Genomic DNA, 20,978 nt, shown 5'->3' with positions numbered 1-20,978 from the left:
AAGAGCAAGGTTTGTTTGGTGACTTGAGTCCAATCTCATGAAAATCTACAAAAAAGATACACCTCTATTTCCTACTAGAAAATCACTCGCTTGTAGACAATGCATGCCTGTGTTTGAACACCTTAGCTGTTTGGCCCCAAAAAAGGGTGGAAAATGATAGATTCAAGATTGTGAGGAAGCAGAGAGCTTTAGCTTCTTCGCTCACAAAACTGTTTGCCATTTCTCAATCAAGACTATGGCGACAACTTCGAGCCTACATTACACGTCAGCATCAGAGATTTTCACTCTGAAAATGCAATCTCACTGTGAAGCAGATACACTAGGAACTGCCCTTCAACCCCTTAAACAAGTCTTTCCAACTCATCAGAGGTCTCTGGCTCCCTGTGATTGCTCTGCATGAAGACTCGCATAAAAGCAAAAATTTTGTTTTTGATTGAAAGAAGGCCCAACACATTTGAAGTGCCAATCCAACCTTAAAAAACAAGGCAGGACAATTAATAACGACTTGGGAAGAAGCGACACAAGCACCCGAATTCTATAAACAAAATAATTACCACTTTCATTGATTTGAGATATGGCTCTTCACTTCTCAGCACAAAGATTCGATATGATTATGCATAACAATGTCATTTGCAGCTCTTTCTAGACTCACGGCCAACTTGCTTCAATACAAGAAGATTCAGTTCACACAATACAAGCACTTCAACCAAAGTAAGACCTTTTGACATACTAAAGCACAAATCGTAACGTTGCGCAAAGTCTTTGGCATTTTGTAGGAAACAAACAGTACTTGAAATTGTGATTTTTACATATAATCTGGAAAGCTTGTAACACTTTCCAATCATGCAAGCAGTGGACATGGTCATCTGCTTTGGAGTTTAAACTGAAAGATACACGCACGGAGCTGTCATTATCGACACTTCAGGAGGCCAAGTTTGGAAATTTTACAGTAAGGCACCCATAATAATCACAGCAGCGTGTGTCATGAAGCAATGCCAAGAACCATCCAACAAGGTTTTTGCTGACTTGTGTCCCATCTATTCAAACAGCATTTGAGCTTTCAATACAAAAAACAAGCCGCTTGAGCGCCACTGCAAACGAAGACAATTGTTGGTTGGCACATTACTAGCGCACTGAGGCAGAAAAAAAAAGAATCCCAGAAAAGAGTAAAGTTGTACAAAGCACAATCAATAGTGTGGAGCTTGCACCTTGTTACTTCAATGTCAGCCATGAGAACTGAGACAAATATGGCCTATGTGAAAAATTGCTAATCCCAGTATGTTCCTGCAACATGTAAGATGTAACCAATTCACAAAATAATTAAAGCAGCCTTCATCATGCAAGCATTGGGCAGAGTGAACCAATACCGTACCGGTAAGATTTCAGCCTAGAACTGCGGCAGCAGAACGATTCCCATGCCCACCTGAAGCTCCCAAAGCAATCGATCTTTGAGTAAAATCTAGCAGTGACTTCCTCTGGTGTTCATTCATATGTGGAAGGCTAGCTCGAAGAAGCTCTACGGGCATTTCCTTACTCATTGCACCTGCAGCTGCTGCAGTGATTGCCATGGTCCTTCCTGGTGGGGAGGACATGGCCACAGAATGCAAAATGCTGTCAAACTTAGTTGTACAATATCTGTACAGTAAGAGAAAGAAGCGATCAAATGTTGCTTGCCAAACTGCTCTATCTTGTAGAGGGAATGTGACACCGGGATCGGTCAATAAATGGGTGGCCCTGTCGAGAGCGGACCTCAGAATCAAGCTGGCCCCATCACCGGCAGTACTACCAAAAGGTCGGAGAGGAGGTTGCTCTGAGGACACAACAACAGCTGCTAAGCAATCACTTATTGCATTAAGATCCATCCGACTAGCACAATCAGCGACTGTACTTGCCAACTCTGCAGTTGCACCTATAGCACCTGGTTCAGTCTGAGCAGCACCAAATAGAAAACGAAGATGACGGAAAACAGCCATGCAAACTATCTGAGTTAGTTCACTTCCAAGAGGTAAAAGCTGAAGATAACGATACACAAGTTTACGGCCCTTGGGAAGGGACACAAGACGTAAAAACACAACATCGTCCTGGGTTTCTGCTCCCAGGAAATGTTCATTCTTGCTTGCGTCACCGCTTCCTCTTGAAGTTAAAGGGCTGATGAGCTGCAGAGAGGCTGCCAAACCTTCTAACATCAGCTGCCTTTGCCTCCTTAACTGAGCTCCACCATCAGGCAGCTGATTTGCTGACAAAAATCGGTCAATATCATCTACATCTAGAAGAAGACACAATCCATCCTCTATGGCAATTCTAGCTGCTAGCATCGGCTCCTGTTCTAAAGGCCTCTCTGACATCTTCAAGCTTAAAGCTTCACTGCACCCTTCTGCTTGGCCAGAATAGTCCTCAACTTCCAACAATGGTCGAGGTCTCCTAATTGAGGAGAAAGGGACCCTTCCTAGTCCATCCACTGGAACAAAAGTTGGCTGCATTGCTGGGGCACGTCTGTGGGAAGGTGAGTCACGAAGATGAGACGGAGCAAAATGAAAGTGACGTCTTTGTCCACCTGCAAGCTTGGCTTGAGCAGCTTGATGATAGTAATCATCAATGTACAAATCAGTACTGTGTGTTGCCGCAAGCTGTATTTTTGCAATACTTTCAATTTCCTCTGCTGACATATATTTCGACCTAAATTGCTGACGAGAATTACTTCTGGTCGGAAGGTTTGCTGAATCAAATGGACCTTGTTGATAGGCATGTCCTGGTAACCTGTTTCGTTGTTGCATTTCATGGCGAAAATCTCTTCCATCACTTGTATTATAATGATGATGTTCATTAGGCTTCTGTAGCATAGCTGGAGCTGAAGGTAATGAATTAAACATTGCTTGTTGCAGGTTCGCAGAGTTGATCCTAGAATGTCCAAGCTGCCTTTGCATCAGCCCCTGAGCAGGTAATATTGATTGTTGCTGGGTCATCTGCTGATGCACCGATCCATGCATCAACCCTCCAGATACCCCAAGCTGCATGTTTGATGGGCCCATCCATTGCCCTTGCAGTGTGGGAGGACTCAAACCAGGGCTCCCTCCATACTGTAAGAACTGTGGAACTGGACTCCCAACAGGAACAGTCCGAGGAGTTGCTGGACCATAAGGCCTGAAATTTTGGGGCAAGTGCCCATGAGAAACTGCTACATGTTGCTGGCTACTCTGGATTGGTGTTGGTCCTTGAGGACGCATCTTGGGATAAGGCCCAGACATCGCAAATGGCGACTGAGGCGACTGAGGGTATTCTGACTCCCCAGCCCAATGCCTCTGTGAGAGAAAATTGGCCGAGTGCATCCCATGCGCATCCTGCATGAACTGTCGCTGATGATTGCCATACCAGCTGTGAGCATCATGATCTGATTCCGGTTCATTAAGTCCCAGGTTCTGATTTATAAGAACAAACAATTCAGAACGTTAAAAGCCTTCCATACCAACAAACTCTAAAAATCTGGTTGAATTAGCTGGGCTTGAAAGTGTTAAGACCAAAACAATCCACTTTCCACTGATGACATTAACAGGTGGCAGGGGTTTGATTTTCTATATTAGCCGTTTTAAAACACATTGTGCCAACATTATCAAGCTGCAGTCAATTCTAGGATCCACTCCACCATTAAACAGTCCCCCCTACCCCTTAATTTCCAGAGAGAGAAGACACCAACACATCCCCTTCATATCCTTTCTGTTTCTTTTCTTTCATGAGTTCCAAGACCTTTTCCCAGAATTGCTTACTATGATTATTTGCAATCTTCAGTGGTGGATCACCTTCCACTGCAGATGTGGCTGTGTATCCCTCACAAGCATGCAATTGGGAATGCCAAGATAATAGAACCCCTGCTTACGAAATCACCAAGAATCCCACAATCAATCTCCAAAAGAGGAAGGACCAACATCTCTAAACTGGAACAACCCAGGAGGAATTCTAAGAAGTCACTCCTCTTGTGCAAAGTGGTTGCTGAAGACTACAGAATTGAGCGCATCTTACCACAAAGGCACAAGCAAGAACCGGAACCAAACTGTACTAGGGACCAAGCTATGGGAAATGTCACAAAGTGATGACGTGGCTACGGACAGCAGAAACCCTAATTTCTGCCAGAAACCCTAATTTCCGGAAATCGCGGAGGTTTTGGAAATTTTGAGCGACGCAAATCTCAGCTTTTTGCTATAATTTGGGAGAAAGAGAGAGAAAAAGAGAACTTGCTTTTTACTGACTCTCATTGAGAGAGAGAGAGAGAGAGAGAGAGAGAGAGAGAGAGAGAGAATCTGCTTTTGCTTTCAAGCTTTTGGGGCTCTGCTTTTGGGCATCCCTTGTAATCTTTAAATTCGTGGTGAGGGCTTCACTTCTCAGAGCATCTGGACGCAGAGTCTGAGAGTGAAACCCTAACCGCTCTCTTGTACTTTGATGATTGATTAATACAAAAAGAAATACCGAAAGGGGCACCAGTCTTTGGGGCCAATATCTCTAGGCACGAAACTCCGCCGGGCCAGTGCAAATCTATTGTGATCTGTGAATTTTTTGAAGTGGTTAGTTGGTGCTGTCGTGATTGATTCTTGACTTGGAGTGTCCAAGTCTGTTACAATGGTAAAAGAGCACAGCCAATTTCTCTTCTACGGGAAATGCGATCCCCAATTTTTTTTCCGCGGCACCTATGGCTTCACGCACGGATCAGTCGACTCCCTCTGCATCTGGAGATTCGGGTTGGGATCACAACGAAGATTCAAACAGAGAGTATGGCCCGCCTCTACCTACTCAAGCAGAGCAAAGAGAGATGAAGCATCGTCAATTGATCGGCGATGCAACAAAGATGATGCTCAGTTTTGCGAAGGATCCGAAATTGGCAACATATATGAGCAACACTTCTTTTCACTAAGTGCATACACAGTGGCAAAAAACCACTACACCACCCCCGAAATCTGCTTCCAAGAAACCTTCTGATCCCAAACAATATTCAGAGAAGGAACTAGAAGAGGTGGTTGATGCACGGATTGCTCAGCTTTTTGACGCACAGAAGAAAGCCAAAAAGCATGGCAAAAAGCAAAAGAAAAGCATTGACTTTCCAGGTTATTTGGGTCGTCAATCGACTTTTGACAAGGCAAAGAAACAGAAGAAGCGCGTTCGATTTGAAGGAGTACCCACTTCTTCTTCTTCTTCTTCTTCTTCTTCTTCTGACAGTTCTTCTAGCTCCTCGGATTCGAGCGAAGAAGATAGAAAAGGTAAAAGGCGAAGCAAGAAGCAACGCTTCGGAAAGGGCAAGAGAAAGGCAAAGAAGGCTAAATCTCGCCCAGAGACTGACAGTTCTACTGAGGACTCGTCTACAGACAACTCAGATTCCGATGGACGGAAACTTTTATGCGAACAAGAAGAATTTTTACAAAGCTCGAAGATAAAAGCAAGAAAGTCCCAGAGTTTAAGGAAGGTGGCCACTCAATGAAGTTTGATACTTTTTCAGGATACTCAGATGCTTCGAAGGCTTTGTCTTTTATACAGCAGTTTGACATCGCTTTCGAGGGAGGACGCTACTCAGAGCACTCCAAGATTCGGAGGGCTGCCTCTTACTTTAAGGAGAATGCTCGTACTTGGTGGTCTACGCTTCTTTTAAACAAGACTGCACCAGTTAAATGGCTGAAATTTAAAAAAAGCTCTTTTTATTTCTTCTTGGTTGACGCAAGAATATGAACGAGATATACGAGCTGCTTGGAACCATCTTCGGATGACCAAGAAAGATACAATCAATGCTTATTGTGAAAGATTTTGGAGCTCTTTTCTACCCGCCTCTTCATTCAAGAAGATCTCGTTCAGAGAACAGATTGAGCGGTTCACCTTGGGTCTACATCAGAGATCCGAGATCACTGCTTGGAACAGAAGTCAGCTTTTATTCAAGAGTTGATGAGTCATGCGAAGCCGGGCTTTGCCATTCACTCTGGCAGTCTTACCTACCCCACAGATGAGGCCATGACACAACGAGCTGAACAGACTTCTGGGAATGAAAGTAGAAAGAAAAAGAGCAACCCAGAGAAAAAAGATGCACGACCCAAGCTTACTCCTAAGGAGAGAGCTCGCTTCATCAGAGAGGGGAAGTGCTTTGGGTGTGGGGAACATGGACATATCTCCACGAAGTGTCCTAAAAAGGCACAGAAAGAACAGAATGATAAAGATGACGATAGGCCATATAGTTTGAGAGCAACTGAGGAACATGGCAAAAAAGGCAGATAGAAAAGCAGAACTGGTACCACATGGCGTGGGACTTGCACCGAATCAAATGAATGAAAGAACAAACTTTGCCGCTTTTTGGGGCAAAGTGAAGGATCAGGAAGCTCTTTTGAAGGAACCAAGGCCAACTTCTTTTCACTTGGAATTGGCGGCTCGATTTGGAATTACGCCCGACAGACTGACGCCATAGGCAAAGGTAGTTCGACTGGCACCCGGATGGGATGTTGCCATTACACCGAGCATTGGCAAACTTCGGTTGCAATGACAGGGGTGTTCCGGGCATGCGAGTGACGTTCTACTCGGAATCCCTTAGTACCACCAGAACTACGCCGTGGTTGACTACCGGGCCGAGAAACGACTTTGACAAATGAAGGGCTCAAAGATTGTACTTGATGAACTTCAGTTTTCTTTACTCATTCTTTTGGGAGAGAATTGAACGATGGATAAATGTTGAATATGTTTTGACCTGAACAAAAGAACGCCAAGATTTTTCTCCACACTCATGCCGATTGTTTTTTTAGAGGGCTTGAAGATCATACCATTGCCTGGGAGTACACCACCGAACTGGCCACCCTACCGTGTGAGCCGAGCACAGAATGAAGAGATTATGAACCAAGTGAAAGAACTCTTGGAAAAGGGTCTTGTCCAGCCTAGTACTTCACCATATTGCTCTGCAGTGTTGTTGGTTTTGAAGAAAGACGGATCTTGGAGAATGTGCATCGATTATAGAGCTCTCAACAAAATCACCATCAAGAACAGATTTCCGATTCCTAGGATCGATGATATACTCGACAGGTTACAGGGATCCTCGTGCTTTAGCAGGATTGACTTGAAGAGTAGATATCATCAGATCAGGATAGCGCCGGGAGACGTCTAGAAGACAGCTTTTGGGTTATTTGAGTTTTTGGTGATGCCTTTTGGCTTAACCAATGCTCCTGCGACATTTAACCGGATGATGGACCGGATTTTTCGAGAGTACAGGCTATTTGTTGGCACTTTCTTTGACGACATCATTGTTTTCTCCAAGAATGAGACAAAACACAGATATCATCTGCTTCAGGTTAGGCATTACGAGATCACAAGTTAGTGATTAATGCAAAGAAAAGTGAATTTTTCCTACCAGAGATACACTTTTTGGGACACATTGTGTCAGCAGCAGGAGTGCAAATGGATCCGGCCAAGATAGAGACTATCTGTGATGGGCCCGACTTGAGGAATGTCCATGAAGTTAGAAGCTTCTTGGGACTGTGTTCGTACTACAGGCGGTTCATACGAAAGTTTGCAGAGGTTGCTTCCCCTTTGCATATCTTGACACAGAAAGGAGTACCTTTCTTGTGGGGACCCACAGAGGTGACTGCCTTTCAGACATTGAAAGAGAAATTGACTACATGACCTATTTTGACTTTGCCAGACTTGCAAAAGTCATTTGAAGTATATTGTGATGCTTATGGTCGTAGTTTGGGTGCGGTCTTGATGCAAGAAGGCCATGTCATTGCTTACGAGAGCCGATTGTTCTCTAGGCCGGAGATGACAGCACAGATATATGAGAAAGAGCTTTTGGCACTGATCCATGCTCTTACTCAGTGGCGACACTACCTGCTCGGACCAGATTTTACTGTCTTTACAGACCATCAGACTTCGCGCTACTACTTGTCACAGAAGCAGCTCTCGGAAAAGCAGAAGCGGTGGGCGAACATCTTGTCACAGTTCCACTTCCAGATTGTCCATGTGCAGGGACAGAAGAATGTGGTGGCAGATGCTTTGTCTCGGAAACCGTTGGTTCTGGCTATTTCTGCGATACATCATAGGAGCTTCGAGGATATGGTCAACCAGTATGCCACAGATACAGATTTTACAGATATTTTCACACGGATACGGATGGGGAGACAATAGCTGGATACTCCCTCCGGGAAGGCTACTTGATGAGAAAGACTATGTTGTGCGTTACACAGCCATTGCAGGAAAAGGTTATGAGTGAATGCCACTGTCCACCTTTTACGGGTCACCGCAGCATTGCTACCACCATGAAGGGGTAGAGATATACTTCTTTTGGCCGAGACTCAAAAAGGATGTGGAAGAGTTTGTGCGCAGTATGCCAGAAGGTCAAGTTTGACAAGCATAAGGCACAGGAATTGTTCCAGCCTTTACCCATATCCACCTACCCCTGGGAAAATATTGAAATGGATTTCATTTTTTGATCTCCCGAGAACACAGAATGATCACGATGATTTTCCGATTACATGCCACGTCTGAGACGATTGTCTCCGACAGAGACCCCAGCTTTATGAGTTTGTTTTGGAAGGCCATTTGGGAGAACATTGGCACGCAGTTGCAGTTCTCGTCATCATTCCACTTGCAGACTGACGGGCAATTTGAGATTGCCATTTCAGTGATTTTAGATTTATTGAAGTCTTATATCTCGGATCAGAAGACTCAATGGGAAAAGAACTTACCTTTGGTGGAATTTGCCTACAATAACACGATACACTCTTCGACGGGGAAGAAGCCATGTGAGATTGTTGAAAGTGCTGCGAAGGTTCCATTCTTCCTAAGCACGAAAGATTAGATATTTGAAGCGGATGAATATTCGCGAGATTTGGATACGGCTTTTGCCAAGGTTCGCGAGACTTTGCAGGAGTCTCACGAACGACAGGAAAAGGCAGCGGATCGCCATCGTCGCGACTTGAAATTGAAGGAGGATGATTGGGTGCTCTTACGTTTTGAGAAGGCACGCCTATGAAAGAAAAAGAGAAAGGAGAGGCTTTTTCCAAAGCTTAGTATGCGATACTACGGACCTTTCCAGATCACTGACAAGATAAATGATGTCTCCTTCCGATTGAACCTGCCAGATACTTGGAGGATTCACAATGCATTGCATGTGAATCTCTTGAAACCTGTTAAGGGTGATGTGCCTGATGATGGGGAGCCTGATGAGCAACCCGAAGTGGAAGAAAACGAGGAGATCCTTGTTCCTGAACAGATTTTGGCACATAACGATACGAAGAAAGGTAAAGTCCGAAGGCGATTCTTGGTTAAGTTCAAAAACTTTCTTGCATTTGATGCGAAGTGGATGGAGGAGGAGGACCTAGCAGAGACTCCTCGAATTGTGAAACTTTACCTCGATGTTTTGGTTTAGCATAGTCTACTCCAAACGGAACCCAGAATTCAGCTTGGCCGGAGATCTGGTGCAGTGGGATGCACAAGATGGGAGTCACTCCGCTCCCTTGTCAACAAATGCCTCCATTTTGATACTAAAGTCACTGATGTCTCTTTGAGCTTCACGGATACTGATAGCTGACAATATTCTGCTTGATGACTTTATGAAATGGAATTCCTGATAATGATACTGATTTGTTCTTGACTTCTTTTGAGTGCAGGAACTGATAGACGAAATGACTGCAGCATTTTGGTCTACTTGATCTCGAATAGACATGGTTGCAATAGGGGTTAGTCAATCGGACATCGATGAGGTCCCGATTGGACCTAGATGTGATTGCTAGCTACATTGCCGATAAATCATGCTCTAAGATCCGAATGAATGTTGAATGTCATGTGATGTCCTGTGATTTCTGGTGATGTCTTGTGATGTCGTGTGATATGACTGTCGATTTTGAACATGTGCTAGATGTGTGTTCCTAGTACGTAGGTACAAACAATCAATGTCTGCTAAGACGGTTTATGGCTTTTGTCGGTTTTGCAGGCGTAATCGCGGTCGATCACAATGCTTTCAAGAGGGGGGTATGTCACAAAGTGATGACGTGGCTACGGACAGCAGAAACCCTAATTTCTGCCAGAAACCCTAAAATTCCTGCAAACCCTAATTTCTGCAAGAAACCCTAATTCCCGGAAATCGCGGAGGTTTTGAAAATTTTGAGCGACGCAAATCTCAGCTTTTTGCTATGATTTGGGAGAAAGAAAGAGAAAAAGAGAACTTGCTTTTTACTGACTCTCAGAGAGAATCTGCTTTTGCTTTCAAGCTTTTGGGGCTCTGCTTTTGGGCATCCCTTGTAATCTTTAAATTCGTGGTGAGGGCTTCACTTCTCAAAGCATCTGGACGTAGAGTCTGAGAGTGAAACCCTAACCGCTCTCTTGTACTTTGATGATTGATTAATACAAAAAGAAATATCGAAAGGGGCGCTAGTCTTTGGGGCCAATATCTCTAGGCACGGAACTCCGCCGGGCCAGTGCAAATCTATTGTGATCTGTGAATTGTTTGAAGTGGTTATTTGGTGTTGTCATGATTGATTCTTGACTTGGAGTGTCCAAGTCTGTTTACAGGAAAACTTTGCAGAGAGATGAGAGAGGGCTCAAGTCGGCCCCTACACATAAACATTCACAGACACACAAACAAGAAACAACAAAACAGAACACAAGCAAGAAAGCAGCAAAAACAAACAACCAACAAAAGAAAGCACACATCACATACCCATACGGCAGGGCAAGCATCACGCACACACCCAACACTACCATATCTGCTCCTCTCATGACATTTCTCTGCACTGCACGTAGTTCCTCTCAACTTTTTCTTTTCTTGAGTGAAGATACCGAAGCACTGTGTTATGTGATTGATGGTGAATGCTCAATATGAGTGCTCGGTGCATACTCAAGGTTCCCTTTACTAAAGGAGAGGGAGAGCCCCCCTTTTTACTTCATGAGAATTGTGCAATAGACTGTGTCACAAGACGGGCACCACGTGCCAATAGAAAAGAATAGACAGAACAGACTTTTAGCACTTCAATAACAACTGAACTGAGAGAGAGAGAGAGAGGGAGAGACGACACACGACACGGAGTGGCGGAATTCCACCCTAGAGAGTATTGGCCCCCAAACCTTGGCGCGCCTTTCAGTATTTCTTTATATTGCATCAACACAGTACAAGCGGCCTGCGGGTACTCTAGACTCTGCACCTTCTCGAGGAAGCATGCCAAAGAATGAGCCCTCTGCACATATATAAAGGCCCTTGTCCTATGAAAAGCAGTTTACATGAAAAGCCTTCAAACTCAAAAGCTTCTGGTCCAAAAGCAATGCCAAAAAGCTGCCAACGTAAATCACGGAATTCCGTACTTCTGTCACGTCACCATTGTATTGTCAGTGCGTTTTGCGGAAATCTGCCACATCAGCACTGTCAACGGAAAATCCGAAAAACCGCCACATCATCAACTGCTACGCAAATCCTCCTTGTGTGTGTGTGTATGGGACCTGCTTTATTTTAATCCTTTATGTCACTTGGGGACCCCATCTGACAGGGTCCCCATAAGTTGGTAGGACTTCTTCTTCTGTTACTTGTTCTTCTTAGGGTTTAGGCCCTTCGGCCGTGATCTGCAAGTTGGGCTCCATTCTTGAAGGCTTGACAGATCAGCAATTTGTGACATCCCCCCTTCTTGCAAGAAAGTAATCGTGCACGATTACAGCATATCTGCAAAACAACTCAAGTTAGCTAAAAAAATTCCGAGGGACAACCAGTTTGCTATTTTTTTTTTGTTAAGGAGTTGGCTTCTCCTTTCTGCTCTTTTGATCAAGGAGTTGGCTTCTCCTTTCAGCTCTTTTGATCAAGGAATTGGCTTCTCCTTTCGTCCAATTCAGAACTCTTGATATGCTGGCGTAGTAAAATTAGCCATCACACCCAGATCGCACTGATCTTCCATGGGTGTCTTGATGCACTAAAATTACATACCCAAGCAATCTCATCCAGTTAGGAATATTCAGTAGTTGGCACATCACAATACAACACAAATGCTTACATATGCATGTTACAAGACACAACAAACAGCGTCGCTGAGCACTCCCCCGAGACAAACGGTCTGCGGTATGAAGCTACTCAACGACTACCTCGTCACCCCCCCCCCCCCCCCCCCCCCCCCCCAAATAACCTAAAAAGGTCCGCGCCATGAGCTCAGAGGACTGTACAACCAAACGCTCCCCAGACCGCAGTCTGCCTCGCTTGGAGGTTCAAGCATACAACCAAATGCTCCCCAAGCATCGGTATGTGTCGTTCGGAGGTTTTCTAGCATACAACGGAACGCTTCCTAGACATCGGCTTGCATCGTTCCGAGGTTTTCAAACATACACCAAAACGCTCCCCAAGCATCAGCCTACGTCGTTCCGAGGTTCTAACAATACCAAAACAATATTTCTCACTTCTCCACCCGGGAGTAAAATCACCAATCAATGAAACAAGTATTAAAACCAGAGTCAAACAATTCAAATCGGCACCAAGACATGTTCAAAACAGATACCATCCATTTCAAACAGGATCACCAAACAAGTTCTCAAACAGATTCTCAAACAAAATTAAAACTTAAAAAGCAAGTGCTGACGTGACAAATGTAGGGAATTCCGTGATTTACGCTGGCAGCTTTTTGGCATTGCTTTTGGACCAGAAGCTTTTGAGTTTGAAGGCTTTTCATGTAAACTGCTTTCCATAGGCCAAGGGCCTTTATATATGTGCAAAGGGCTCATTCTCTGGCATGCTTCCTGAAGAAGGTGCAAAGTCTGGAGTACCCGCTTGTACTGTGTTGATGCAATATAAAGAAATACCGAAAGGGGCGCCAAGGTTTGAGGGCCAGTACTCTCTGGGGTGGAATTCCGCCGCTTCATGTCGCGTGTCGTCTCTCTCTCTCTCTCTCTCTCTCTCTCTCTCTCTCTCTCTCTCTCTCTCTCTCTCTCTCTCTCTCTCTCTCTCAGAGTTCAATTGTTATTGAAGTGCTAAAAGTCTGTTCAGTCTGTTCTTTTCTATTGGCACGTGGTGCCCCTCTTGTGACAGTGGTATCAGAGCAACAGGCGTGTGCTTTTCTAAAAGTATACCGGTCCTACAAAAGAGCAAACAAAGCTGCTCCTACAAAACAGATCTGCTAGAATCCTATTTGAAGTATCTTCGAGCCCCCGACCCCGGACTTATTAGCCACTCCCACCCTTACATACATCGCGCATCGGGCACGCTCCCGTCTTCACCACTCATGTCTTACAAGGCATAAGCCATAAAGACCACTTGCAAGAGAAGGATCCAGATTTGTTTCGAGTCACTCTTTTTCTCAGAAGCAGTGCCATGGAGATGTCGATGTCTATAGCTACCAAGCGGCACACTCCAAGGACTTGGCAAGCTTTCAAGCAAATTTTTGCCCGAAGTTATAAGCTTCGAACTCTTCCTTCGGAGTGCAACTTTTGGCAGAGTGGGGCATCCTTAAATGCTTGCCATGGAAACCCTAGCAGATTATAACTTGAAATTTCTCGACATCTCTCAGTAGGTGTCTCTTCTCAAGCTGATAACCTTCGATGTCCAGTGCGATTGTTGTCTTGGGACTACCATCGCAGCCAAAGGAACATCGTCTATCCAAGAGCTGATGGACCATGCTGTGGTTGGCTACGACCTTATAAAAGGAACCAACCCTAATTTTTTTGGTGCAGGTTTCAGGATAGAAACTGTCAGCGCGTTTTGCAGAAATCTGCCACGTCAGCCATAGTTACCCGGAACGCAGAACGGGAACGGCGACGAGATCCCCGTGGAACGGGGGAACGGCTAGGGGTCCGGAATGGGAACGGCGCGGAACGGGAGGTATAAAAAACACCCAAATAGTGCATTTTTTAGCTCCTTGTGTTCAAATACAAGGAGTATTAGAGTGCTTTGACTCTAATACTCACAAAAAACTCGTTTTGAAGACCGTTCAACCTTGCTATGACTAGATGATGAGAGAGAGAGAGAGAGAGAGGTAGAGATTTGAGCGAGTGGGAGGGAGAGGAAGAGAGCTTGAAGGCTTGAAGCCTTGAGCCTGAGAGGGAGAGAGCTTGAGCCTTGAGGATTAGCTTGTGGAGAGAAAGGGGGAGGGGGGTGCATTTTATGAGTCCTTGAGGCCTTGCACACTTCAAAAAGAAGCCCAAACATTTACTTCAATTTTTTTAATTTTTGCCAAATTTGTTTGTAGCCGTTGGCCGTTCCAGGGGCATTCCGGAACGTTTCTGGGGCGTTCCGGAACGGCCGTTCCGGTTTGCACTGGCCACCCGGAACGTCAGACGTTCCGGGACGTTTCGGAACGTTCGGGAAGGGAACTACCCCCCGGAACGCCGGAACGAGGGCTAGGGGGCGTTCCCCGGTAACACTGACGTCAGCACCATCATTGGAAAATCCAAAAAACTACCACGTCATCGGCTACTACGCAAATCCTCCTTGTGTGTGTGTGTGTGGGTCCTGCTTTATTTTAATCCCTTATGTCACTTGGGGCCCCATCGGACAAGGTCCCCATAAGTTGGTAGGACTTCTTCTTTTGTTACTTGTTCTTCTTAAGGGTTTAGGCCCTTCGGCCGTGATCTGCAAGTTGGCTCCATTCTTCAGGGCTTTGTGACAGACTGCGAGAACGAGAATGAAAACTATGAATGAAGATTCTGTGAGTGATAGAGAGAAACGAAATGAAATGAAATGATATATTAACGTCTACAGAAGGCCAAAGTGACCTATGAGACCAAAAAAGTTACAAGTGGCGAATCTAGTACAATGTTTGAGTACAACTATAAATAAAAAAAAAAGGGGGGGGGGGGGGGGGGGGGGGGGGGGGGGGGGGGGGGGGGGGGGGGGGGGGGTGTCGGAGGAAATCTCTCATCGATGGCGAATCTCGTCAATAACCTCCATAGTCAGTACTCTGACTCGGCGCCTCACATATCGAGCTAGGGTGATCTGGATCCTCTGCTGCAGCCTCCTCCGATACTGTGAAGCCCCCCGTGGTTTGGATCTCCCTAGCTCAATCGCCCGATCGATCAACATATCTCTGGTGTGGGTGTGATCTGAAGCTGAGCTATGCCATGCTGGTGGCAACTCGCCTGGCAAGCCCTCAAAAAAAAAAATCGGCATGAGTGTCAAGAAAATCTTGGCGTTCTTATTCTAGATCAGACATATTTGTCCTATGATCATCATTCAACTCTTTCAAAAAGATCGAGTAAACAAACAGACTAGATTTAATTAATTTCGAAACGACCGAAGCCGATACAATAGGGACAGACTCGCCCTTAAGTTTCACATCAAGTACAATGGTTCGGCCCTTTTCAATAGTTTTAGTGTTGCTTTCTTCGCTCGATAATTGACCACGGTATTGTTCTTATGGTACCAAGGGACTCCCAGGAGAACATCACAACCTTCCAAGGGCATTATGCATAAGTCCTCGTGCCCCAAATCCCCATGACAATGCAACCGAAGTTTGCCAATGACAGGTGTAATGGCCACATCCCTGTCGGGTGCCGCTAGAACTGCCTCTGCTTGTGGTCCCATCCGATCGGGTGTAATCTCGAGCAGCGCCGCCAATTCACGTGAAATGAAGTTGACCTTGGCTCCTCCATCAAAGTAAATCAGGGCTTCTTGATCTTTCACTTTCACCCAAGCTCGGCAAACTTCTGTACTCTCATCAATCGTGCTTGGGTCAGTACCCATGCAATCTGGAACCAGTCTTGCTTTCATCTTGCCTTTTCGTCCACGTTCCTCAACTGCTTTCGAACTTTCTGGCCTTTCTTCATCTTGTTCTTTCTATGCCTTTTTAGGGCACTTCGCAAAGATATGCCCAAGTTCCCCACATGTAAAATACTTCCCTCTTTGATGTAGTTGGCTCTCTCGCAAAGAGTGAGCCGAGGTCATGCATCCTTATCTTTCTGATCTTGGGGGCTCTTCTTCTTTGTACTTTCATTTTTAGAAGTCTATTCGGTCTTCTACGTCATGATCTCATCTGTGGGGTAAGTGAAACTGCCCGAGTGTATGGAAGAGCCCCGTTTCGCATGACTCATCAATTCTTGAATAGAATCTGACTTTTGTTCTAAGCAGTGAACTCGGATCTCCGTAGGAAGTCCGCAGCTGAACCGCTCAATCTTCTTAAATGAAGAAGCAGGTAGAAATGTTAGGTGCAGCGGAATGAATGTTGTATTTTCTCAAGATTAGTGATCTTTATTGCTCAAGGTTCCTTTTAGTTCTTAGGGAGATACGACACCGAGAGGTTTGTAAAACCCTCCTCCAAAGGCCCCACTCTCGTCGGCGACAGTGGTCTACTTGATTGCACAAAGGTGTACAATGCGTATGCAATGGACTGATGCAATGGGACTATGCCGATGACGACGACGGTGATGACGACGGCTAACGCTGAAATCTGTGATCTTTAGGGCTGAATTCAGTAGTCTTCTTGGCGGCTAGAAATGGCTGTTTTCATGGCTGAAAATGACTGCTTCCGTCGGGGTTCATGCTAAGGACAAAAACGCTGATCTTAGGGTTTCTGCTGCGTTTTTGAAAGGGGTTGCTGCCGGCTGAAAACGCTGATGTTTTGCAGGTTGAATGGCTGAATTCTGGCAGCGTTTTGGGGCTGAATACACCTAGGACTTGCACTGCATGCTAGCGTTAGTGAGGGCTTGGTACTACTGCCAATGGAGAGAGAAAAACGCTGAACCTGCTGAGCTTTTCCTTGCGTTTGCAAAGGCTGATTTGCTGCAGATCTGGCGTTAGTCACTTGATGGAGAAAACGCTGAATCTTCTAGTTTCTTGGCGATAGCTTCAGGGAGGAAAAACGCTAGATGAGGGGAGATGCTGGTGATGGAGATCTTGCCCAGCGAGGATTAACTCCAAATGCTGGGGGTGCTGAGGGGGGTTACTGCTGAGAAGTTGCCTGTTGAGCGGGAAGCTCCTGCTGCCTCTTCTGCCATTTAGTGCTAACTTGGATTTGCTTATATACAAACTTAGCAAAATTGCCCTACCTACTTTCGTAGGAAAGTCGCTTAAAAATAATAAGTGAAAATCCCAATAAATAGGAAAATAGGCTAAATGCACTGGAAAATTCCCCTAACTAATGCTAATGGATTCTGATGGGAATTCCGATGATCATGCTGTGTGCAACCGGAGGATATGCATCGATGCTAAGTGACTCGGCATGCATGGTCTACGAATAGACTCACAAAAGTGCCAGATCACTGCTAATCTAGACCTCATTGAACTGACGGGAACCCTACTATGATGTAGCTTGTCCACGGACACATAGAATTGGGATATGTCACGTGACATCCCCTCCTTTTCAAAGTGAGGTACTGGTACCGAACAGTATGGCATCGAAGGAGATCGCCAATAGCATCCGGAATCCTGGAAGGGACTCTTCGCCGGCCCACTCTGATGTGTGGGTCGTGCGGTACTTGAACTTCATAAAGGTCTGCAACGCTTGCTTCTTTTGGCCGCGCCGAAAGCGACACAAAGTCTTATGTGGCTCCTTTGATGCTTCAACTTCGTCTAGAGTCCTGCTTCTTTCTTCTTCAAGAATCTCCATGGCTGAAAATTCCTGAAACCACTTCCAACACAAAACCATGAACATACCTATTCCATGTAAAGTGAAGGAAAAAAATCTTGTCTTCTCTAAAGACTGTGTATGCAATGTAGATGAACATAGAGACGGAGTTACAACCCGTTCATCAAACACATGCAAACAATGCGGTCGAATCTTTTCTGTTTGATCGAAATCAATCAATTGTGGCAAATCACAATGGAAATGCCCATGCTTGGTGCTCATACTATCATGTGCTCTTTCAGAAATTGTGTCATGCCAAGGAAGAAACATGGAATGCGACTTCCTTACATATAAACTTTTCAGCTTTTCATGAACAATCCGCATACATTCGTGTTCATCCATGAGAGAAACATGCTCAGCATACAATATGTCATGCCTAGGAAAAGGGATCACATAACGATGCTGACTAAAATACAGGAAACCTTCACGAATGAAACACTCGAACAATGCGTGCGTACCAATCATGCGAAATAATACTTCCTGTGAGGGTTCTTTGGACCAAGGCTCGAGAGCCAAGATCGGTTCGTCCTGAATGATCGAATCGTCTTGTGGGGGTTCTTTGGACCTCAACTCGAAAGCCAAGATCGATTCTTGGTGATTGATCGAATCTACAACGATGTTAGCTTCGCTAGAAAAGCATCAACTAACACATCATGCTAGTGAACAATTACATCATCTTCATGCAACTCATCATGCTTGTGAGAAATCACATCTTGATCATGCAAATCATCATGCTTGTCATTGTCATCCAAATCATTATGCAAATCATTGGCATCCAAATCATCATGCTTATCATTGTGCTTCAAATCATCATGCAAATCATTATCATTCAAATCATCATCATGCTTCACACAATCATGCAAATCCTGTGTATCATCCTTTGGAGAAAAAGAGACTGAGACAGTCTCCTTTCCCTGATTCTGTGCAAAGTACGCCTGTACTTGAGAAAAAAGTCGCAACATCTCTTTGTTCTAGCAGTCGCTCTGTTCTTTGAGGGCTTTGTTCTCGCGATAAAATTCTGCTTGTCTTGCTTGGTTCTCTGCGTGTCTGCGTTCTATTTCTGCTTTTCTTTCTTTGGATTCACGATCCAATGTGGCTTGTCGTTCTTTTGCTTCCGAGCGTGCTTGCTCGTGCTCACGCGCTAAGGCTGCCATCCTTACGGCATATCTTGCTTTGCGTTGTAAATCCTGTTCCATAAACAACAGCTTCAACTCCTCCTTTGGAGTTAATGCAATCGGTGTCGTAGATGGGAAGGGTCAGAAAAACCTCGTGGTGGGGAAAATTCTTCTTCGCCTCTCTCATGCTCATCACTTCCAAGCGAAGAATCCATTCCGCTTCGAGTGATGACCATTCTGAAATCGTGGGTTCTTGTGGGTCTTGGGGTCTTGGGTTCTTAAGTCCACGGGGAACTTGGGTTCTTGCGGGTCTTGGGTTCTTAAGTTCACAAGGAACTTGGGTTCTTGAGGGTCTTGAGGTTCTTGAGTTCTTGGGGTTTGAGGTTCTCTTTTGCTTGCAAATCGCGTTGGAGAAGGATCTTCTCTTCACCCGAGTTCTACCCTTTTCTGCGGGCGCACCCCTTGGCGGCCTTGCGCTCACACCAAGATTGCTTTTTCCCACCTCACGTCGATTGGCCGGCCGCTAAGTGCACGGTCCGCTCTCAATGAGTGAAAAGAGACACAAGGGGAGGCTGGACAAGCCCTTCTTTCTTGGGATTCCTGTCACTCTTCAACAAAACACGATTAGGAATCGCCACGCCCAAGTAAACTTGGGTTCGTGTGATCACAACAAGCAAAAAAATTCTTGTGGTTCCTATGGTTCTTTCCTTGAGTAATTGCAGAACACTTACAAAGCTCTGATACCAATGTTAGGTGCAGCGGAATGGATGTTGTATTTTCTCAAGATTAGTGATCTTTATTGCTCAAGGTTCCTTTTAGTTCTTAGGGAAAGAGAGAGCTTTCCGTCTTATGGAGAGTGCTATGATCACGAACAAAGTGAGTGCATTGTGCGTGCAAATGAATGAGACTGAGAGAAGGAGAGAGAAGAGATACGACACCGAGAGGTTTGTAAAACCCTCCTCCGAAGGCCCCACTCTCGTCGGCGACAGTGGTCTACTTGATTGCACAAAGGTGTACAATGCGTATGCAATGGACTGATGCAATGGGACTATGCCGATGACGACGACGGAGATGACGACGGCTAAGGCTGAAATCTGTGATTTTTAGGGCTGAATTCGGTAGTCTTCTTGGCGGCTGGAAATGGCTGTTTTCATGGCTGAAAATGACTGCTTCCGTCGGGGTTCATGCTAAGGACAAAAACGCTGATCTTAGGGTTTCTGCTGCGTTTTTGAAAGGGGTTGCTGCCGGCTGAAAACGCTGATGTTTTGCAGGTTGAATGGCTGAATTCTGGCAGCGTTTTGGGGCTGAATACACCTAGGACTTGCACTGCATGCTAGCGTTAGTGAGGGCTTGGTACTGCTGCCAATGGAGAGAGAAAAACGCTGAACCTGCTGAGCTTTTCCTTGCGTTTGCAAAGGCTGATTTGCTGCAGATCTGGCGTTAGTCACTTGATGGAGAAAACGCTGAATCTTCTAGTTTCTTGGCGATAGCTTCAGGGAGGAAAAACACTAGATGAGGGGAGATGCTAGTGATGGAGATCTTGCCCGGCGAGGATGAACTCCAAATGCTGGGGGTGTTGAGGGGGGGTACTGCTGAGAAGTTGCCTGTTGAGCGGGAAGCTCCTCCTGCCTCTTCTGCCATTTAGTGCTAACTTGGGTTTGCTTATATACAAACTTAGCAAAATTGCCCTACCTACTTTTGTAGGAAAGTCACTTAAAAATAATAAGTGAAAATCCCAATAAATAGGAAAATAGGCTAAATGCGCTGCAAAATTCCCCTAACTGATGGGAATTCCGATGATCATGCTGTGTGCAACCGGAGGATATGCATCGATGCTAAGTGACTGGGCATGCACAGTCTACGAATAGACTCACAAAAGTGCCAGATCCCTACTAATCTAGACTCACTGAACTGACGGGAACCCTACTATGATGTAGCTTGTCCACGGATACATAGGATTGGGATGTGTCACGTGACAAGAAAAGAGCTCCAAAATCTCTCGCAATACGCGTCCAAAGTATCTTTCTTGGTCATCCGAAGATGATTCCAAGCAGTTCGTATGTCGCGTTCATACTCCCGAGTCAACCAAGAAGAAATAAAAAGCCTTTTAAATTTCAGCCATTTAACCGTGCTTTCTTGTTCAATAGAAGAGTGGACCATGTCACCAACGTGTCACTACTATCTATCCTTTTTGTTAATTTCTTTCTTATTATTTATTTATTTTCACTTTTTGGAAACACCCCTCGGGAAAACTAATTGCCCTGCATTGAATAGCTAGTGTGGAACTGTTCAGAGGGAGTCCAGGCCTGAGGGCAAGAGAGTACTAAGGTTG

The 20,978-nt window shown here is 45.2% G+C and overlaps 1 protein-coding gene across 1 annotated transcript in view; it reads right to left on the bottom strand.

The window, feature by feature from the left end:
- Positions 1-727: 727 nt before the first annotated feature.
- LOC147441580 (protein PAT1 homolog) overlaps positions 728-20,978 on the bottom strand; it is a 65,578-nt gene continuing 45,327 nt past the window's right edge. The window contains exons 4-7 of the mRNA XM_086483160.1: positions 1,544-3,416; positions 1,373-1,475; positions 1,209-1,284; positions 728-1,091 (exon numbers count right to left, since the gene is read on the bottom strand). Of these exons, the coding sequence (XP_086339286.1) occupies positions 1,224-1,284; positions 1,373-1,475; positions 1,544-3,416 (2,037 nt within the window). The 3' untranslated portion in view covers positions 728-1,091; positions 1,209-1,223. The remainder of the gene's footprint in view (positions 1,092-1,208; positions 1,285-1,372; positions 1,476-1,543; positions 3,417-20,978) is intronic.

Source organism: Adiantum capillus-veneris, chromosome 15 (assembly GCF_014529385.1).
Source record: "Adiantum capillus-veneris isolate H3 chromosome 15, ASM1452938v2, whole genome shotgun sequence".
NCBI classification, from domain to species: domain Eukaryota; kingdom Viridiplantae; phylum Streptophyta; class Polypodiopsida; order Polypodiales; family Pteridaceae; genus Adiantum; species Adiantum capillus-veneris.
Note: the sequence above shows the minus strand (reverse complement) of the source record. Positions and strands in the feature narration are given on the sequence as shown.